We start from the raw sequence: 23,258 nt of genomic DNA on the forward strand, positions 1-23,258 counted from the left end.
ATGCAATTCTACTGGTGTATGGCTGGCTTTAGTCAGTTTAGTAGAGTGGTTCAGCTGCTAAAAATCACCCATGTCCTCCTGTCTGAACCAAGCCCCAGGGGATTATAAAACAGTCCCAAAACAAACACTGTGGGTATTTTATCAAAGTGCTTAAAAGAATACCTGTCACTCATATCGGCCCATGATTAAATCTGGGCAATCGGTCATCACATGTAACCTTTGTTTAGAACACTCTCCCACTGTCTGTACAGACCAGCTGAAAATTCAATTAATGGGCAAAGCAGCTAAACCCGCAACAAACTGCGGGTTTATGAGATGGGACGGTGTGCCAACTTTAGTCTCCTTGGCAAAAATATTTTCAATCCCAAAGAATATTATGCTCTCAAAGCTGCTATATAGGATAATAGTCACTGATAACACTGAAAGCTGGCTACAAGGGGCATTAGAGCGGGGTTCTCCTTTAAATCATTCACCTTATGTTTGGATTTTAATGCACAGTGATGTCTGACACTGGTACCTGGACAACAAATACAGGTCACACCGTCAGATTACTATCTCTCTACACAGACCACATCGAGCACTGTAGTTTACAGAATTGTGCCGTGACCATCACATGAGAGAAACTCTAATTACCGTGGGGTTTACAGGCAGTCAGACGTGAATAGAAAGCCCATGATGTCAGATGAGTTTCCTGAGCCTTATCTGGGCAATTACACTAATTGAGTCATTTAAAAAGGTCTGGAAATTATTCTAGCAGGTGGAAAACTCCCCCTCCTCCAGGTTCAGACAGAAACCATACATAACAGGAAGCTAAAACAGGCATGTAAATGACTGGGTAAACCCTGCACAAGGTGAGGAAGTTTAGATTTAAAGCGCACCTGTGCACTAGGGCTATTAAACGATTTACATAATCTTAAAATGATTTTAAATCTGCATTCTTTTTTGCTACACCAAGTTGTCAGACAATGTAGTCAAATGTCATATTGACATACAGTAAGCATTCTGCCCATCTGCTCTGCAGCCAATGGCAGAGACAGCAAGGCGCTCAGAACATGCCGCTGTCAATTAATCTGCTCTTATTGGGCCCCAACATGCCTATGTCACTTGCAGCACCACCTAAAGGGGCCTAGAGTGGTCACCTAAAGGGGCCTAGAGTGGTGTTGAGCACCTACACTGAGCCTCACTTTCATTGCCATCCACTAGTTACATCAGGATGTCATGTCAAATAATGCAGTGAAAAGCCTATAATAAGCAAGGTGGTCACATGATCTTTGGGGCAGCATACACATGCTCGTTTTTCTTTTACCCTAGGTTCACATCTGTGCAGGTGGTGCCGCTGCGGATCCGCACGAAAATCCGTGCACCACCTGCACAGAGAAATGCGGACCCGTGGGTGGGTGCCATTAATTGGAAAACACAACCGTACTGGGAACCGAGTTGCCCGTGAGTGCAGGGACTTCTTTCTCTGCGTGTCACGGGGCATGGGAGTCCATTCAAATGAATGGTCTCTCGTGCCCGTGCAAAACGCGGCCCGCACGGCCGCATAGATGTGAACGTAGGGTTAGACAAAGTATCAACAACAACGTAGTACACAGGCCTGCAGGTCATTGCCACCTCAGGCAAGGAGGAGGAAGGCACTGGAGGATCAACTGGGTTTTTATTTTATCTAAAGATACTTTTTGTGAATGGAACATATTGTGCGATTTTTGTTTTTGGGTTTACTAGCATTTGACATTAAAAGCACTTCTTTTTCTGATAACCAAACACCAGTCCGGTTTCTCAAAAAAAAAAAACACAGCTTCAATCAGTGTAATAGCTTAGGAACGCTGGTTGTATACTTAGAGGGTTAGCAGCCTACCAATATTCTGGTGCAACAGAAAGTAAATGGGAAAGTAAAATGGCTACTCTTAAGAGCTGTAATTCCTAAACCCTTCCTCCAATTTGGATGTACATACCCTCAAATTAAACCTGAGAGTGTGCACTTTCAGCCCATATCCATTATATAACTATAGCTTGAATATGTTTTGGTAAATACCTAAAAAAAAACTAAAATTGTGCCTGTGTCCAAATATATATGGACCTAACCGTATGCATACCGTGACCAAAACAGGTGTATAACAGGAAACAAAGCATACTGACTTTAACCAAGGTAAGTATATGTACAAAAGAAAAAAAAAAATCAGACCAATATGTGAGCACTTTCAATTTTTTTTTAATCAAAATGAATTTTAAGCCTCTCATTGGGACTGTACAGAGACGTTCAATTCCTATCGCCCGACGCCTGGGACATGTAGTTCCGGGTGCCAGGCAGGTAGTATTTTTTTTCTTCAGCCCTGCTGCGGGCAAGCAGCAAGGCTCACCTGTCAAGTGGAAGTATTCGGGCGGCAGCGCTGCCACCTGATTGCTTCCACACAGTTAACAGTGTCAGCCTCCCCCCCCCCCCGCCTGTTATATGTTCTGGGCTCCGCTTGCCCATCTGCGGGCCCAGGACTGGATCAGTGTACGCCGTCGGGATGTGGTATAGGGGAGGGAGGAGAGCGGACACATCAGCTTCCCGCCTTCTCCTGACCTGGAAGTGATCTGATGTCTCTTCTGGGTCCCCGTTTGACACAATCCCTGTCATTGAGGCAGGAAAAGATGTAATGCAGTGCGATGTGCACTATATTACATTCAGTGGCGCACAGGGGAGACATCCAGATGTCTCAAAAAAGAGAACCTGTCACCAAAAATTCATCACATAGGGGGCTTTTTGTGATTAAAAAAAAAAAAAAAAAAAAAAAAAAAAAAAAGTAAAAAAGACATTACTTAAAGCAGATTTAAATATGGTTTTGGTTAAAATGTATGTTTTTTTATCAGGACAAGAAGATTGTCATGAGGGACAAGTAGATTGAGGCACCGATTTAGTCCCTGGAAAAGTAGTTTTTTTTCAAATATGTCCACACCTCTGCTGTAGCACCTTGAATAACTGAGCAGCAGCATTACACATTTAAAAAAGAATGGTGAGAAAAAAAAACCAGACGCATATCAAGCCAAAATCAGTCAAATGTAAAAAAAAGAGAAAAAAAAAATGTTCACCTTCCGGTTACAGGGCTTGAAATTGTTACAACCTACAGACACAGACTGGACATGACTGGGTTGTATTGTGCTCAACTAAAAGAAGGATAATATTGGAGGCCACATACATTTTACACAATTTAGCCGAGCTCTATGTAATTCTTTTCAGCAAGAATCCAAGGAGCAAGCGCCAATGGGAGTGTACTTCCTGTTTTCACCAATCACCTTCAAATGTTCAATGCAGGTGTGAATCTGCCTGATTGTGTTCTGTATGTTAGAGACAGCAAGGAGTCTGCACTGGCAAGTTTGGGAATTCCTCTTCTGCGTAACAAGATGGGGTGCCCAAATTGCCAGGTCTATGAAAAGCAAGGGTGGTGGTTTGGTGCTCTGCAGCAAAACCTGGATAGCACTGCTGTTACGCATTTAAAGTTTATTTAACCACTTGAGGACCACGCTTTTTCAGGCACTTTTTGATCACATGCAACAGTCAGGGTTTTTTTTTTACTTTTTATATTTTTTTTTTTTTAAAGCAGAGGCCGTAGAGAATAAATTAGTTTTCAAATTTTCAATTTTTTGTCACATGGTATTTGCACAGAAGTTTTTCAAATACAAATTTTTTTGGGAGAAATACATGACTTTTTATCCCTTTTTTTGCAAAATGTAAAATATGATGCTATGCCAAGTAAATAGATACCAAACATGTCACGCTTTAAAATTGCGCACGCCCATGCAAGTGCAACAACTGATGTAAATTTTACTATCGATAGGCGACCCCCTAAAAGCCTTTTTTCCCGGTTTAGCACTTTAGATTTACAGAGGAGGTTTGGTGCTAGAATTACTGCTCATGATCTGAGATCTGCGGTGGTACCTCATGTGTAGGACGATCGCTGCTTGCACTCGTGCGGAACCGACACATGCTTTCACCTTTGCACACGAGCACAGGGAGACAGGGAACACTTTCATTTTTTTAATTATTACATTTTTTTAATTTTTTACACAGTTTTAATTTTATCATCACTTTTATTGCTGTCACAAGAAATGCAAACATCCTTGTGACAGCAATAGGCATGCAACAAATACGCTTTTAGGAAGGACCCCAAATCCCACCTCTGCAGTTTATAAAGCATTCAAAAATAAATCTTGATGTTTTGAATGCTTTTGGGAGGTGGGGAGCATGTCCCCTTATGCTGCTTGCAATAGCAATAAAGTGGCCCAAAAAAATCTGTATTGGAGTACTGGACAGGTCGGCAAGTGGTTAAAAATTTGTAAAGAAGATAGTTAAAAACATGCATTTTATATGCAATCACTTTATAAAATTGATCTGACCAAAAGAAATTCATTTTTGTGCTGGGACATCAATGGTAAAGATGTTATATACATACGTGCAACAAATCATATATACCAAACACACAAATGTATGTTCCAATTTGATTTGAATTTTAAAAAGCATACATTTTTTGATTGTTTGCATATTGTAAAGTATGTGGATGTGTCTAATTAGCTGCAGACAGACAGAATCAATGCTAGATTGTATGGAAGTGAATTTTTTTGTTTTGTGTTATCCAACCATATAATAAATGGTGATGTGTTTGTTTACTTTTTATTATCAGTATGCAAGTTGGTGTATCAATTTTTTTCCACAATGGAGAGTCCATGGACAGGAGAAAAAAAAAAAAAAGGCACACCCACATCTATTTAATATATATCATCACTACAACGAATATATCAGCAGCTGAGTCAATCATCTTCTTTGTGTACAAAGTAAACATGGCAAATGCATGTGTTCTCACCAGACTCCTGATACTTGTACATGTATTTTACTGCCCTCTACTGTAGTCAAGCAGTATTAATCCTAGCAGATGGTTCAGCGCTCTCCACAGCGGAGTCACTTAATCAGCATTTTATGTGCTGAGTCATTGGAGACGCCCTAGATCCACCCATATGCTGGACAGCCTTTTCCAAGTTATCTGCTTCAAAAGGTAGCCAGATCTCAACCATTTAAAGGATAAGTTCACGTTTTATATAAAAAAAAAATGCAATTGCATATCTTTTTGCAGCAAAAGATGTGTATTATATTTTACATTACAATCTGTAAGACATTGCACCCGCAACCAAAAGATCATGGGTGCAATGCTTGGATTCTGCAGACACTCAGTACCTCGTATGGGCAGGCACTTACTGAATGGCAGGAAGAATCAATGGACTGCGTCAGTGCTCACCAGCAGTACAACATATATAGTTAGTCCCAAGCAATATGCACACTCAATAAACGGTTAATGTTATGCAGCAAAACGGCTACTTTACTAAAATTGGTCAATAAAGGCCAACTGAACGGTCAGTTTAAGTTTAATTCCAACTTATCACTTTAAATAGTTTGGCCAATCTGACACAAAGGAACGGATTCCATGACAAAACAATGTGGCACTGGGTGCGCTGTAACATACTGTAGTAGCAATAGCTACATACAGTAAGCAGAGTTGTGTTCTGGCAAGAACACAGGCAAATTCCTGACTTCTGCCAGAATTAGGCTTCATTCACACGGTCATAAAAAGAAAACATATACAAGTGGTTTTTAATTACAGATCTGTATGCATCTGAATGGTTTTCAATGGAGCCATTCACACAGGTGAGTAAACATGCACTGTGTTTAGATCCATAACACAGAATCTAAAAAACTGTGTTTAAGAGCATGCACTTTATACCCTTACGTGTATAAAATGTACGTATCCGTGTACAAATTCATATGTATGCAAGTGCAGAAATTACCCACTTGAAGGCCAGGCCTTTTCTGGCACTGTTTAGATGTAAAAATCTGTATTTTTTGCGAGAAAATTACCTCCACACATTTTATATTTTAAAAGCAGAGGCCCTAGAAAATAAAATGGTGGGTATTGCAATTTTTTATGTCACGCAGTGTTTGCGCAGAGGTTTATCAAACACAATTTTTTTTAAAATATACATTAATGAATTTTAATGTACAAAAACCCAATATAATGCCCAATTGTTTAGTGAAATTTAAAAGATGTAATAAGATACCAAACATAGCAAGCTAAAAAATTGCGCACACCCATGGAACAGCAGCAAACTACATATATTATCCATAGGTGATGCTTTTAAAGGTTACCGTTTTAAATTTACACAGGGCATCTGGTGTAAGAATTATTGCTCTCAATCTGATGTTGGTGATGAAACCTCACGTGTGGTGTGATCTCTGTTTACAAAAAGACTGACGCATGATGTTGCCTTTGCACGTAAACATGGGGGGGACAGGACGCTTTAAAATTTTTTTTAATTGTATTTTATTTTTACACTGTACCTTTACATTTTTTTAAATCAACTTTTCTGCTATCACAAGGGAAGAATAACAGCCCTTGTGATAGCATGGGCAGTGGTAGGTACTCTTTACTGAGAGATTGGGGGTCTGTTAGACCTCAGATCTCTCCTTTGCCCTTAAAAGCGTCAGATCAAACCAAGATCGGCATGAGCCAATGCTTTTTTTCAAACCAGTAATGATTTGTTTACTACAACCAGTGAAACTGGAAGTGAAGAAATACTTGTCGCTTCCAGTTTCTTACACCACAGAAATGATTAGGGCCGTTCCGGTCCCCAATCAGCTCTATGGTCAGACATTGAAACTGCTGGCTGCAGTTCCGGCCTCCCTAGTGGGTAAAAGCAATCCAGTGGCTATTTAGCCGCTAGGACTGCTATTACAAGACAGAGCATTGCCAGCTGAAAAAAATACTGGGATGATGCCTGCACCTGGAGGCATCATCCTGGTATAACCACTGAAAGGCCAGCGATGTACAGGTATGTCACAGGATGTCAAGTGGTTAAGTCTAAACAAAGGGGAAAAATAAATTATAAAAATTCCGGTCCGAGCATGTAGGCCCTGTAAAAAATAATCTAGAGTGGGTGACCGGGGACAAAGAGAAGGCAAATTTATTAAATACCTTCTTCAGCTCTGTGTATACAAAGGAGCATTGGGGAGCTCTTGTCCATAATGGGCATTGTATTGACATAGCTCCAGATGATCCACTTTGGTTCACAATTGATATGATCCAGAAATATTTAGACAGAATAAAGGTGAATAAAGCACCTGGACTGGATGGCATACACCCACGAGTCCTTAAAGAATTGAGCTCTATCATTTCAAAGCCATTGTTTTTAATTTTTAGGGACCCTTCAATGACTGGCATAGTACTGGATTGGCGCAAGGCCAATGTGGTGCCAATATTTAAAAAGGGGTCAAAATCTTTACCAAGTAATTATAGACCTGTTCGTTTAACTTCTATAGCTGGGAAGATACTGGAGAGTTTAATAAAAGACCACATAGATGAGTTCTTGCTAGAAAAAAATATTTTAAACAACAGACAACAAGAGTTCATGAAAGACAGAAGTTATCAAACAAATCTGATTTCTTTTTATGAGGAGGTGAGCAAAACCTTGGAAAGAGGGGTGGCTGTGGACGTGGTATACTTGGATTTTGCAAAAGAGTTTGACACAGTTCCCCACACACTGCTAATGTGTAAAATAAAGTCTACAGGCTTGGAAAAATCTGTATGTAAATGGATAGAAAACTGGATAAAGGATTATATTCAGAGAGTAGTGGTTAATGATTCATACTCTGAATGGTCTGGGATTAAATATACCATTTCAGTCTTTGCAGATGACACCAAGCTGTGCAGTGGAATAACGTCCTTACAGGATGTCTCCAACTTACAAGCCGACCTCAATGCAATGTGTAATTGGGCAACTATGTGGCAAATGAGGTTTAATGTTGATTAATGTAAAGTTATGCACTTGGGGGCTAAGAATATGCATGCATCATACATACTAGGGGGGGTACAACTGGGGGAATCAATGGTGGAGAAGGATCTGGGGGTTCTGGTAAATTACAAGCTTAATAATGGCATGCAATGCCAAGCTGCGATTTCTAAAGCGAGCAAAATCCTCTCTTGTATTAAAAGAGGTATAGACTCCAGAGAGAGATATCATATTACCCCGGTACAAATCATTAGTAAGACCTCATCTGGAATATGCTGTTCAGTTTTGGCCACCAATTTACAACAAGAACACTGGGGAACTGGAGAAAGTACAGAGAAGGGCAACCAAACTGATAAGAGGCATGGAGGAGCTCAGCTATGAGGAAAGATTAGAGGAACTGAATTTATTCTCTCTTGAGAAGAGGAGATTAAGGGGGAATATGATCTCCATGTATAAATACATCAGTGGTTCATATAGTGAACTCGGTGTAGAGCTATCCACCCTGAGGTCATCACAGAGGACAAGGGGGGCACTCTTTACATCTGGAGGAAAAGAAATGTAATCTCCAAAAACGGAAAGGTTTCTTCACAGAGAGAGAGCTGTGAAAATGTGGAATAGACTTCCTCAAAAGTTGGTTATGACCAGCTCAGTGGATTTGCTTTAAAAAAAGGCCTGGATTCTTTCTTGGATACACAGAATATAACTGGATACTAACATTTATAGGTAAAGTTGATCCAGGGAATATTCGATTGCCTCTCGGAGGATCGGGAAGGAATTTTTTCCCCTGCAGGAGCAAATTGTATCATGCTTTGCTGGTTTTTTTTGCCTTCCTCTGGATCAACTGTGGGGGTGTAGGATTCTAACCTATTTTTTTTTTAATGGTTGAACTGGATGGACTTTTGTCTTTTTTTCAGCCAGACTAACTATGTAACAATAATGTCTGCATGCACGCCTTTACACAAGTATTTTACAGATTATTACACAGGAACTTTTCTCCTTGAAAATACACATGTAATAACATTAGTAATATTTTTATGACCGTGTGAATGAAGCCTTAAGCCTCTTGCACACAGAAGTAAAAAAGCGCCACGTTTTTTAAGGATCTGGATAAAGATGCATTGTTGTCCATGGAACAACACACACCGCTTGCTTGTCCCCTCCTATCCTGACCTGCTGGGCTGCACACTCGAATAAGAATTTGGTATGGATTTTGGGGGGCCCTGTGGACCTGGTTTGGGGAGGGACCCCAAGCTGTGTTTTGTTTTTTAATTTTTAAATGCCAGCAATTCTCTGAGTCATAGTTTGACGTAGTGGCTGCCCGCTCCCTAACAACTATGATATTTACTGGTCAAGGACACCAGTGGATGCCCGCTCCTTTACAACCAGCTATTTACTGGTTAAGGACATCAGCAACTGTTGGATCCTTAACCACCAGCTATTTACTTGTTAAGGACATCAGCGACTGTTGGATCCTTAACCACCAGCTATTTACTGGTTGTTAAGGATGCAAGCTCCTTAACCAGTGCTAATTAAATATATCCCTTAAGCAACACATGGTGTAAGCATAACATATTCAACTAATGTGCTTATTTATATACTTAATGAATTAACTTTAGAGTCAGTTTATGCAGTATTTACCGTGCGTTTTTCTTTGCTAGTGCGATACATACTGCAAAACTGACAGTGAACTGATATTTTGAATTTTGCATGAGATAATTGGAAAAAATGTGTCACATGATCCAATTATCTCATGTGATATTCTTTAGTGAATGAAGCCCTGTGTCTGTTAGCCCATCATTGATTTTTTTTTTTTTTTACCAAGTTGCTGGCTGGAGCTAAGCAAATCACTTGTCACTCCCAGGCACAAACACACACATTTCTGCACACTGTATGGACCTCTGCAGTCTTGTGATGAGCCCTTAAAGTGTGCCTGCAAAGCAATGAATACTTGAGCACAGCTTTTCCATTTCCATTTTCAGTAGAAAAAAAAAATTCTGATATAAATGTCATCACGGACCTCTAAAGTGCATAAATTTACAGGGGGTTCTGCTTACAGTGTATCAAAATGCAAAACCAAATATGTATTAACGTGAAGCTTACCAGTTCTAAGATTGTTGTGTGCATGTTCTCTTTATTGGGCTTTTTTTTTAATCTAGTAATTTTGCTAACACTTCCTTTCATGGCTATGCTTTTTCCTCCACTGCATCTATGGAGGTAGTCAGGGCAGGTTTAGATACACAATAAGACTGTGGGGGTGTATTTAGAATGGATTCCCACAAGATACACTTAACTTTCAGCCAGGATTCACATTTTTGGTTTAAACCTTGGATGAAAGTGGTGTAAAAACATTTATAAATATATCCCTATATGTCTGAAGTGTGTACACATAACAAAAAGATTGAAAATAAAACAAGTAATAAAATTTTGGAATATTTATTTTTGCTTTTTTTTAATCTTTAAATAAACAAATATAACCATCATTAGGACGCAGACCCCCTCCCCTTGTGACACTTCATAGAGGATTCTATACAAAAGGGTCCAGCAGAGATCAAAAGACTACCAAGGCAATGTGCACGTTTTTACCAGCAGATGGAGCTGCAATTCAAATCTAATTGCAGATCCATGACTGGGGGAAAAAAAAACAAAAAACAAAGTACTGATACTATGAAAAAAAGAATCTGAAAAAATAAATAAATAAATAAAAAGGAGTTTACTTTTTTTTCCACCTTGAAATCTTTTAAAAGAAAAGAAACAGTCTACCACTGCTGATCTTTCCTTCCGAGAATGCTAGTTGCCTGGCTGTCATGCTTCAGCGAGTCCAATATAAAAATGAAAAATTCTGATTTACTTGCTGAGATTGTTCTGGGTCTGTCACTCTCAGATTACGGATACCACACACAGCCAGGCAACTAGCAGTTTCTGAAGTAGGCCAGCATTGTCAGTCCACCGTTCTCTGACAACAGGCACTTTAAAGACACTTTGTCACTAAGGAGAAAGAGGAAAACTGCTGCAGACATTAAGAAAACTTGCATACCTGTAACGGCTTCCCAAGCCTTCCTGTCGCAGCCAAATCTCAGGCATTTCTAAAGGCAAAGCTTTGGCACTATGACCCTGCCCATTCCAGTGAAGAGCCAATAGAAATCTGTGAAGGCAAGGCTTAGCAGCAAGCTTTAAAGCTGAACTCCGGCCAAAAACTATTATTGGCCATTTGCACTATAAAAATAAATGACCACTAATGAAGCGTGTACAATGTGTGGCTGCTGCTGTGTTATTAACTTTTACCATGTACAGTACAGTCAGCACTGAACCGTACAGCTCCGGCTGTGGTACACAGATCACATCGGGTCACTCACTCTGCAGGGAGTCCATGCTGATAACATCTTGCATTCTTTTCAATGAATGAAAGGCTGTGATTGGAGGAGGAGATATCATGATGCTAATCTGTACTTCCAATCACAGAACACCTTTAACCACCTCCCGTCTGGCCGTTGTAAATAAAACAGCCGACGGTGGCCGTGCAGGGTCGGATGGCCATTTATAAACGGCCTCCGCGCCCCCTGCTTGTGCATGCTCCCTGGGAGCACGCAGCACCGAGATCCGATGCGTGTTGTGTCCTCCGGACACAGTGGAACACCGATCGTCGTACGGGACCTCTGTGCGAGGTCCCGATCATGTGATCACTGACTGGCCAATCAGTGATCACATGCAGAGTAGTAAGCAAGATGTCACTTCTGACAGTAAGCAATATGTCACTTCTGACATCATTGCTTACCACGTGTGAAACCTGTGAATGATCATGAGGCCACATGGTACAAAGCTATTCACAACAGCCTTGTACCATGTGACAAGCTGTGACCAATCACAGCTCACACAGTAGTTCTCAATATCTGCAAGAATGCAGCCAGAGAAGAGAAATTATTGCTTTTACAGCCTTTATGGGTATAAAAGTAATCAATGTAAAAAAAAAAAAAAGTCATCAGCCCCCACAAGTAGTACAGTGTCACCATGGTGAAACTGTACTGCTAGGGTGACAGTATGTAAAAACTAAAAAATTAAAATATAAAAAAATAAAAATTAAAAAAAAAAAAGTTTAAAAATTATAATTTTTTGTTAAAAACTAATTTGGGTTATTTTTTACTAAAAATATAACGGAATAAATTGTGACCTACATTTATGATGAAATATTTGCAAAATTTTATAAGAAAAACACTTGTTTTTCAAAATTTTTGGACTTTTTCATATACAAAACAAAAAAAATAAAAATCCAAGTGGTGAATAAATACCACCAAAATAAAGCTTTATCTGTCTCCAAAAAATTCATATGGGTACAGTGTTGCATGACCGCTCAACTGTCATTCAAAGTGTGATAGCATTGAAAGCTGAAAATTGGCCTGGACAGGACATTTCCAGAAAAGACAAGCAGCAGAGCAACCGACATGCTGTGATCGATGTAGTCCAGCCAGAGCTGCAAGTTTTGGGGGATATTGAAAGTAACAATATTACAGAATGCAGGAGTGGCAGCACAGTGCACACACTTCATTAGTGTGCATTAAGTTTTACACTGCAAAAATGTTTTTTAGCTATAGCTCAGCTTTAAGGCCCCATTCACACTTGCAAATGGGGAAGTTTGTGATTAGATGTGGCAGACCCAGTGAGGGTTCCTTGCATTAGTTACAGGTAAGAAGTCCCATTAGAAATAATGGAAGGCTGACAGCAGCTATTCATGGCCATTTGCATGTATCAACCCTGGTCAGTCTGCATTCAGGGCTGATCATTTGCAGGTAATTGCTGCTTGAGTGATGCGGCCGTGAATTGCTGCAGGAGCTGTCAGCTTGTTTTCAATGGGACTTTCTGCCTGCAAATAATCGTGAGAACCCCTGCTTGGTCTCCTGCATCTAATCATAAATGATTTGATTTGAAGTGTGAATGTGGCCTAAAGCCGGTACATGCAGCCACCTCTGGGTGCCTGCAACATACACCTTCAGTAGTTTGCTCCCCTTCCCTCTAGTGACAGTCTCCTTAAGGTCTCGTGTTGGTAAAACCATGGACTTCTGTTGGCAGTGGTCCACAAAGGTTTGACACAAACAGAAAGCACTCACCAACAGCTCTGAATAGACAAGCGCCATCTTCCTTCATCTGTTTAATAATAAATCCCTTCTTCTCTTGCAGCGCCTTTGCAAACCAGTGCTCCTGCTGGAAGGTAAAGACACACAGCTGCATTAGAGGGTCCACTTAAAGTCAGACTAAAAAATCCAAGTAATGACAGGTTCTTCCACTGCTGATCAACAAGTCCCTGGAAGCCATAAACCACACACGAGTGGGCTTACAGGCCATTTAAAAGAAAAGTGGAACCCTCCTATTTAATAAGGGTGTTAAAGTATTTGAAAGAAGTTCTACAGTTGTACAACATTAGTAATGAATAACCACTGCTTCTACATAGTACTCATCCCCAATGGAGTACCCTTACCTGAGTATTTGGAGGCTGATCCACCCATCCAACTTCAGTCAGAGCTGCATACTTAGGCCAATTATTGAGGCCCTCCCTGCAAACCAACCAGCCCCAATGCACATCACCTTTCTTTCTGACAACAGGAGACCTTGGCCAATCAACATGTTAATGAGCCCGCTTCTGGCCATAGATCGGTAGAATTTTGAATGAAAATTCTTGGGGGAAAGAAGGTTTTAAGAACATTTCTTCTTCTAATCATTAGAAAGGTCAAATTGATGTTCATTTTTGTACAAAATTCGCAAGAGCAAGATGGAAAATTTTTTCTTGAACAAATTTCCAACAGTGTATGTGGTTTTCATTTGGTAAAGTCCATTCATTCCAAAATCAAATGTTAAAAGCAAATTAAATCTGTCAAATGACAAATTGAATGTTCTGGGAGTTTCTGTACAATTTTTCATATTTTCCATTCAAATTACTATCCATCTATGACCAGCTTTAGTTTGAATGGTTGACTAGTGGCACGTCCACATGCCATAGCACTACCACTGGAGTCTACCAATTCGGAGGCAAAAGCTTCAGGATAAAGAGCAGACACACAGAAGGGAGTCCAACAAGGGGCACCCTCGGCTGTTCCTATTTATTGGCATTTAGAGCACCAGACTCAAAGCAAGCAAAACCTGTAGCTGCAGACCTGCAGGAATTTGGTTCCTTAAAATATTTATTTCATATGAAACAACCTATTCAGAACTAAAGGATATTTTTTTAATTTCTGAAATAAACATTTTTTAGAGGCAAAATAAAGTATGTGGTTACATTACTTATGCATCTTCGATAATCGGCTGTTTTGTCACACCTTCCCAAAAAGCTTTGAAAATGAAAGATTAAGAAAGCAAAAAACACATTTAAAAACAATGTTTTTAATTAAACTTATTTGCCACTTTATATAAAATATGTTATACATGAAATAAGGGGCGCCCACTGCTGAACTAACAATACTAGTTGCTTTGTTGCAAATAATTTAAGTTAAAGCTGGAATGAATATGCAGGTTTGGAAAGTCAAAATGCAATCATAATTCCTGATTTGCACACTTGTTTCAGGAAGGTCAAAAAATGTCAGCTACATGATCAGTGTGACAGCCAGGTAACTAGCATTTTCATAAGTGGTCAGCAATGGGAGCCCCAATATTCTTGCAACACACCTCTCTGAAACTAGTTTTATTTTGTTACAAGAGGTCAGACTTTCTGCCCTCAGAGTTAAAGTATCTAAGTACAGTCAGAATAATTAGAGCTGTAAAAATATAAGCATATAAACAAAATAGTGAAATAAATCACCTTAAATCCTGCAAAACCCCTTTTATTCAGCAGTCCTGTGACCACAATTACTCTGTTCAGAAAGGCTGGGAGTATGGACCCAAAGCTGCCCAGAGCCATGACCTTTGATGGGTAAACTACACTACCCATCGCCCTTTGCTGCATTTCATGCTGCACTCCATGTTGCCGGAGGCTGTGATTAGCTGTGGCGAGAACCCCACCTCTCATCTTGCCTCAGGGTAAATATAATTTAAAAAAAAAAAAAAAAAAAAAAAAAAAAAAGAAAGAAAAGGCCTATTTCCCCACTTACCATCTCATATATAAAATGTATTCACTGAGCGACTTTTTTTTTTTTCTAATTTGATTCCTGTTGTTTTGTTGGGAGCAAACCACATCCTATCCAGGATCCAAAATTTTATTTAAAGCAGTGAATGAACTTTCATCCCACGCTTACACTTGTAGGACCCTAGTGAAAGGATAGACATCAATTACTTTATCCCCAATTTGCCATTTAAAACCTGCAAATTGCTTGTAACTTTGCCAGTCCAATTCAGTTATTTCTTTGCTTTTAATGGCCTTGTATGCTTAGCTATATTACTATCAGCCAAACCTGCCTGAAAAGCTTCTAAAGTCCCCTTAGATCTGTAGCCCAAGATGTACATGGCCCCTTGACTTAAGCCCAAGTTGACAATCAATAAGCACTTCAATAACTTAATGTGAACTTTCATTAGTCACTAGACAGATACGATTTATAGGAGCCAAGAGAGGACCACCCTCATCAATGCAATAGTCTGCACTGAGCATTATGGTACAGCTGGTGACATCCTATTGTTTGAACTGTAATGGTGCCATATCCATGCAACCGATTACTTAAACACCTGCTTTCTGTAGGTCTGTGTGCCAGATTATTTGAATTCCAAGTTGCTATTGAGACTTGTCCTCTCCCAGCCCTTGACCTGAGAAGTTGAGGCTTAATATACAGCCTGGACCTCAGATTCAAGGAGCTCCACAGAGATGGAGAGATTAATCTAAGGAGAAACAAAACACAAGAACTACAATGTCCTTTAACTTCAGTGCGGTTACCTTATAAACAATTTACCCCAAATCAGATACATAGCCACAACAAAAACTTATCTAGAAATGGCGGCTGCAGTTCTGTGTGTCATAATAAACATGAAAAAAAAAAAAAAAAAAAAAAAAAAAAAGATGGGCTGGAGTATTCTGAAGTCACAGTAAATGGTATAAGGAGTAGCTGAACAGATTATAGGAGTGGCATACACTGATCTTGGGAGAGTCATGAATCTGTCCTTTCATGTCACTGTGTAATGACTGTGCTAGAAAATCACAGTGTCAAGGCATTTTGTGGGAAAAGCAGAAAGTGGCAGACAGTGCAATAGGAAGCAGAGCAGTAATCCAAGTTCTCTATCAACTAGGGGCAGCACAGTGGCTAAATGGTTAGCACTTCCGCCTGGCAGTACTAGGGTTGTTGGTTGGAATCCCAACCATGGCACTACCTGCCTGGAGTTTGCATGTTCTCCCTGTGCCTGCGTGGGTTTCCTCCAGGTACTCCGGTTTCCTCCCACACTCCAAAGACATGCTGGTAGGTGAATTGGATCCTGTCGAAATTGGCCCTAGTATGTGTATGTATGAATGTGAGTTAGGGACGTTAGACTGTACGCCCCTTGAGGGTTAGGGACTGATGTGAATGTACAATATATGTAAAGCACTGCGTAAATTGACGGCGCTATATAAGGACCTGAAATAAATAAGGTACAAAAGATTGGATCTAGGTCATGCTTGATGGCACGTGGTAACACAAGCAATACAAGGGATTTACTAGTCAACACTTGTATGTGTATGAAGGACGCTAATTAAAATGGGAAACTTAATATGTCAATTCTTCATAACTGGGTTATTACAAATCATCTATGATGACCCAACTGACAGCATGCTTCCTGCTGATGTCATGTTTGTTGTTGTTTTGGAATCTAGCAGCCAATGAGCTCCACCTAGTGGCTGACAGATGTACAGCAAACAAACAATGGTAATGAAAAAATGACAGCTGAAACTTGGAAGGCTACTATGAGCTACATAAGACACTTTGAGCTCATTCTTACCACATTCTTTGGACACAAAACAGGCCCAATTCAATGACAAGCTGAAATATATTGAGATTGATTTACTAAAACTGGAGAGTGCAAAATCTACTGCTGCTTTGCATAGAAACCAATCAGCTTCTAGTGTTTTTTTGTCAAAGCTTAATTGAACAAGCTGACGTTAGAAGCCGATTGGCTACCATGTACAGCTGCACCAGATTTTGCACTCTCCGGTTTTAGTAAAGTAACCTTAAAGCGGAGTTCCACCCAAAAGGGAAAGTTCCACTTTAAGGACTGCTCCCCATTAAGGATTGGCATCTCCCTCCCTCACTCCTTGTAGACTTTTGGGACACGTGGCAGATCCCAGAAGACTACAAGACCATTCATGAAGTGCAGTGCTACTCGCAGTGGGTACCCAGTTCTGAAGCCGCAAGCTGTCACAGCTGGGTGCCCACACTGAAGATGCCGGCCTCCAGGAATACAGGACAGCCGGTGAAATGGGCTGCGGGGGACACACTGCAGGAGCGAGGGACAGGTAAGTGGCTGTTTTTTTAAAACTCAGCAGCTACAGTTATTGTAGCTGCTTTTATTTTTTTGATAGGGTGAGTGGAACTCCGCTTTGTTTCCTATGTGTTCTATAAATTTCTGAACATATAACATTCAGCATGCATGAACAACCTCTTTCTACCCAACTTAATGATTCACATTACAATGCATCACATTATTATTATTCAGGATTTATATAGTGCCAACAGTTTGCGCAGCTTTTTACAATACAGTTCAATACAGAAGAAATAGGAGGGCCCTGCTCATGGAGCTTAGAATCTAAAAGGGAGGGAGAGGTGGTACAAAATATGGGCAGCACAATGGCTAAATGGTTAGCACTTCCGCCTGGCAGTACTAGGGTCGTTGGTTTGAATCCCAACCACGGCACCACCTGCCTGGAGTTTGCATGTTCTTCCTGTGCCTGCGTTGGTTTCCTCCGGGTACTCCGGTTTCCTCCCACACTCCAAAGACATGCTGGTAGATGAACTGGCTACTGTCTAAATTTGCCCTAGTATGTGTATGTCTGAATGCAAGTTAGGAAACTTAGATTGTACGCCCCTTGAGGGTTAGGGACTGATGTGAATGTACAATATATATATGTAAAGTGCTGTGTAAAGTACCTGAAATAAATAAAAATAAATAATAGGTAGTAGCTGCAGGGGAAGATCTGATGGAGGAGATCAAAGTATAGTTTTTAGGTGGTGGGGCAGGCTTCCCTGAATAAACAAGTTTGCAAGAATTGCTTAAAGGTGGACAGGCTAGAAGCTAACTGGACAAATTGGGGTAGGGAGTTCCACAGGATGGGAAACGCTCTGGAGAAGTCCTGGAGGTGAGCAAGGGAGAATTTAACAAGAGAGCTAGAGAGCAAGATGTCTTGGAAGAAGCAGAGAGGAAAAATTTGGCCAATATCTACAAATGAGGTTGGTGATGTGTTGTGGGTGGCTTTGCATGTTGTGATTAGTATTTAAAATTTTATACGCTGGGCTAGTGAAAGCAAGCGAATTTTAACAAAGGTGCAGCAGCCACATATTGATCAGTAAGGTGCATAAGCAGCATTCATGATGGTATGAAAAGGGGATAGCCTGTGGAAAGGTAGGTCAGCGAGGAGGGAGTTGCAGTAGTCAGGGTGGGTGATAACCAGGGAGGGAATAAGTTGTGTCATTATTGAAGAAGGGGTGAATTCTGGAAATGTTGCAGAGGTAAAGGCAGCAAGATTTAGCCAGTCTAGTGGCTTGCTATGGGAGCACACCGAGAAGAGGAGGAGCCTAAAGTACCGACAGGGGACCCCAGAAGAGGATCGAAGCAGCACTGTGCAAAACCATTGCACACAGGAGGCAAATATGACAAGTTTAATATTTTTAGAGAAAAAAATTAAGCATTTACAATCCGTTAAAAAAAAAAAAAAAAACAATGTTTAAAAAAAAAAAAAAAAAAATGTATGTCAAGGCATATCAGCCTAAAGCTCCATAGCCAATACATGGAATGTTTTTTTTCTTTTTGACCAGCCAGCCGGCTGATTAACCATTTGACGCCCGGCCTATGGCCAAATGGCGTCTGCAAAATTGCATTACCTTTCCGGGAGGCCGCCATATGGCGTCCTTCCGCACATGCGCAGTTCGAAAGCGTGCAGAGCCGCGATCTGTCACTGGCTGTGTACCTCGGACACGGCCAATGACAGATCTGAGTACTGGCCCCCGTTGCCGGTACCATGTGACCTGCTGTGACCAATTACAGCAGGTCACATGACAGTTGTATACAATGGATGGCTTCATTCATGCCATCCATTGTATACTACTGCCTATCTGTGAATGGTCACAGCTAATCACATGCATGTCATGTGATTAGCTGTGGCCAAATCACAGCTAAGCACAAAAAAAAAAAAAAAAACCTTGAATGAATCGATGTCAGGTAAATGCTTGCTTATAGCAAAGTAATTCTTTGCTGTAAGCAAATTGGGGAAGTGATCAGTATTTTTTTTTTTTTTTTTACACAAAGTAGTACAATGTTACTATGGTAACATTGTACTACTTTGGACATAGTGAAATATGAAAATAAATCTTAAAAAAAAAGAAAATAAATTTACAAAATAATTTAAAATAAAAAAAAAAAAATATATATATATATATATATATATATATATATATATATATATATATATATATATATATATATGTATATATTTTTTTTTTTTTTTTTTCACACTGTCACCAGTCAGTGTCCCTGATCACCGCCATGCCAGTTATATGATGATGCTGTACTGCACTGGTGACAGTATGTTAAAAAAAAAAAAAAAAAAACAATAGTGAAAATACTTTTTTTTATTTTTTCATTTTCCGAAAAATGACAAAAAAAAATACGACTTCAAAAAAACTCAACAACTCTCTTATGAAGTACGTCGGACTGTCTACTTTGCAAAAAGTGGACATTTGGGGGATATCTGTACTGTTCTGACATTCTTGGACCTCAAGAAATTAGATTGGCTGTCAGTACTTCAGGATTGATCAATTTTCAGATCTATACCATAGTTTGTGAACTCTATAACTTTGATACAAACTAAATAATACATCCTAATTTGGGTTATTTTCACCAAATACATGTAGCAGAATACATCTCGGCCTAAATTTATGAAGAACAATTATTTATTTGCAATTTTTTATAACAGAAACAAAGAAAAACGTGTTTTTTTTTTCAAAATTTTCGGTCTTTTTTGTTAATTTAGCAAAAAATAAAAACACCAGCGATGATTAAATACCACCAAAAGAAAGCTCTAGGTGTGTGAAGAAAATGATAAAATTTTAGTTTGGGTACAATGTTGTATGACCGTGCAATTGTCATTCAAAGTGTGAGAGCGCTGAAACCTGAAAAATGGCCTGGGCAGGAAGGTGTAAAATTGCACGGTATTGAATTGGTTAAAAACACCATGAATCCCCCATCCACACAATTAGGTGCAAGAAGGAATCCTCCCTGATGGTGAATGGCTGAATGGTGACATGCAGATTTTGATACGTTGAAAACACTTCAGTTAACATTTGTGTGAATTAGGCTATTCGATGTATAAAGTAGTGGAAATTACGACGTAGATGTATTGTGCAGAAGTTGTGGATGGCAACCAGCCTCCATCTTTCGATTTCAAAGCCTAAAGTGGTTGTAAACCTCAGCCTACAACTAAAGCCCCAATCGTGGTTCCTCCCTGATCACATAGTCACATAAAGATTCTAAGCCAACACAATAGCCTTGAGGGTGCTTTCACACTTGAGTGTTTTGTAGCTTGAAACTCCAAAAACGCTCAAACTTAGCTCTCTACCTTCTTCTATGTTGTTGTGTAAAGTGGGGGGGGGGGGCCTTCCGGCCATCAGATATCAGGGAACTCTTATGTTCTCAGCTCTGTAGTGCGAATCCTTTGATCCTGTGTTGTTTTAAAAGGCTCTACTAAAGAAATGGCTGCAGATAAACAGGTACAACTTATGTAGGAGGGTTTGTTTCATCTCCATCATCTGTGGCCAGTCACTTCACTGGGTATAGCTTATCTGTCTGCTCTGATTTTAGTAAATAGCCTCCATTGTTTCTAAAGGAGTGTGTACTTTTCATATCAGGCTCAGTGATGTGTTTGTGGAGGGTAAAGTGGTATTAACACAAAAACAAAAATGGAATATATTGCAGCTTACCAATCATATGTAGTGGCTGCATTAGTTTCATTTTTTAAAGGCTTTTCCCCCCCTCTTTGTTTTCACCTGATGATCTGGCCAATAACACAACTGCTGTATTAGCGTGACCCCACTCTGGATGAAGGAGCACAGGGGCACCTCTGGATAGCATTGTTAATCTGGGAGGAGGAGAGTGTAAGATGGACTAGCAGATTTAAGTATACTAACAAATTGAAGTTAAAACACCAGCTCATACTGCGGTTACACAAACAGTTACAGAAATAGTTTTTTTTTCCCCTTTTGGAAAAAAAGGTTTTACATTAATAAATTAAAGCTGACCATTGTTAGCATGTTTGCTTTTGTGTTTAATACTGCTTTAATCATTCCATAGTCCCCTTTCTCCCCTAGAGCAACGTCAGGATGTTTTTTAGATGAAAAAACAGTAATAAAGATATGCAGGAAGCTGAGAAATCCTGAGCAGGCCTATATCAATAGAAAATATAAGAGAAAGATAATTATGTGGTTCTGTTTTATGCATTATTCTAGACAAGAGAAATGTGGCATCTGGTTGTAACAACTAAACGTTACTTCCACATTTTAGACATGAGCCTAGGTGGGCCAATAACTAATTTGGGCAGAAATAGAGTAAATGCCAACTATTTTGGGTGTTTCTATTGATTTTATTTCTCAATACATCTCTCTCCACAGTAATACGTATTTGGCTTTCCTGATCTCCTCTGCCACTCTGTTCAGTTGTAACAAAGGAATGACAGTATTTTTGAGTATGAAGGAGCATACGTGCCCAATCCTCTCATATATACATCACTGATCCTTATCGACTGGCCCAGCACCGACACATGGGAGCAGGGAAACAATCTTGAGTAAGCTCAAACTTGAGCAAATCGGATCATACACAGAGCTTTCTTTCCATTGGCTTCTGATTTTGATCAGACTGATTGACTCCTGGAGTGCCCAAAAACAGATTTTCTTTTCATTAAAATACTGCTGGCCTCATAGATAATGAATAAGTCACTAAGTGGTGTTTGATCAGCAGAATATAAAACATTTCTGTGTGAGAAAAGCAAAATCATATCAACAAGACACAGCAATAAAAACAATTGTTTTTACAGCTGAACTTCAGAAAGCAAAACCAACCATGCAATGGAGCTCCTCCCACACTGCTGGAATTAACTCATTTAGTTAGGTAACAATAAAGAAGATTTTTTTTTTTCTCCTTTCATATTCTTGATAAGTGCCTGTTGTACCATGTACTTATGTCAAGTATCCTGCTCTCTTTGTATTGCTTCCTTGTGTGAAATACCTGTTGATCCTGCCAGTCCCCCTGCTTTCCTATTTCAAAAAGACCATGTAAAGGCAATAATTTATGGCTAGGACCCGCTGATCAGCTGAGCGAATGACAGAAGAGAGCCCTGTGTTGGTAAACAACAAAGTGCTCTCTACAGACAGCAGCAATGTGATGTTTTTTTTCTCCATGCAAATCATGGAGTAAAAACCAGCACACTGCTTAGTAAAAACAGCACATAGTAAACACTGTTGGGCACACAGTTAACCCCTTCCCAGCCTGTGTCATGAATAACAGTGTATATTGTTAGCACTGTTCACTATATTAGTGTCAATCAGCTCTCACAAATGTCCGCAGTCCCTGACCATACCCTCCCCCTGGCATGTCCGCAGTCCCTGACCATACCCTCCCCCCTGGCATGTCCGCAGTCCCTGACCATACCCTCCCCCCTGGCATGTCCGCAGTCCCTGACCATACCCTCCCCCCTGGCATGTCCGCAGTCCCTGACCATACCCTCCCCCCTGGCATGTCCGCAGTCCCTGACCATACCCTCCCCCCTGGCATGTCCGCAGTCCCTGACCATACCCTCCCCCCTGGCATGTCCGCAGTCCCTGACCATACCCTCCCCCCTGGCATGTCCGCAGTCCCTGATCATACCCTCCCCCCTGGCATGTCCGCAGTCCCTGACCATACGCTCCCCCCTGGCATGTCCGCAGTCCCTGACCATACCCTCCCCCCTGGCATGTCCGCAGTCCCTGACCATACCCCTCCCCCCTGGCATGTCCGCAGTCCCTGACCATACCTTCCCCCCCTGGCATGTCCGCAGTCCCTGACCATACCCTCCCCCCTGGCATGTCCGCAGTCCCTGACCATACCCTCCCCCCTGGCATGTCCGCAGTCCCTGACCATACCTTCCCCCCTGTCATGTCCGCAGACCCTGACCATATCTTTTCCCCCCTGGCATGTCCTCAGACCCCGACCATAGCTTTTCCCCCCTGGCATGTCCTCAGACCCCGACCATAGCTTTTCCCCTCTGGCATGTCCTCAGACCCTGACCATACCTTTTCCCCCCTGGCATGTCCTCAGACCCT

General features: G+C 40.6%; 1 protein-coding gene across 3 annotated transcripts in view; it reads right to left on the reverse strand.

The window, feature by feature from the left end:
* Positions 1-23,258, reverse strand: part of OTUD5 (OTU deubiquitinase 5) — a 77,000-nt gene that overhangs the window by 32,844 nt on the left and 20,898 nt on the right. For 2 of the 3 annotated variants that reach the window (XM_089675238.1, XM_089675240.1), the window contains exon 2: positions 12,918-13,011. In XM_089675238.1, coding sequence (XP_089531364.1) covers positions 12,918-13,011 — 94 coding nt within the window. The remainder of the gene's footprint in view (positions 1-12,917; positions 13,012-23,258) is intronic. The other variant, XM_089675239.1, reaches the window with a different exon arrangement.

Source organism: Staurois parvus, unplaced genomic scaffold (genome assembly GCF_062004578.1).
Source record: "Staurois parvus isolate SC_StPar_1 unplaced genomic scaffold, SC_StPar_1.0 ptg000154l, whole genome shotgun sequence".
Taxonomy (NCBI): Eukaryota; Metazoa; Chordata; class Amphibia; order Anura; family Ranidae; genus Staurois; species Staurois parvus.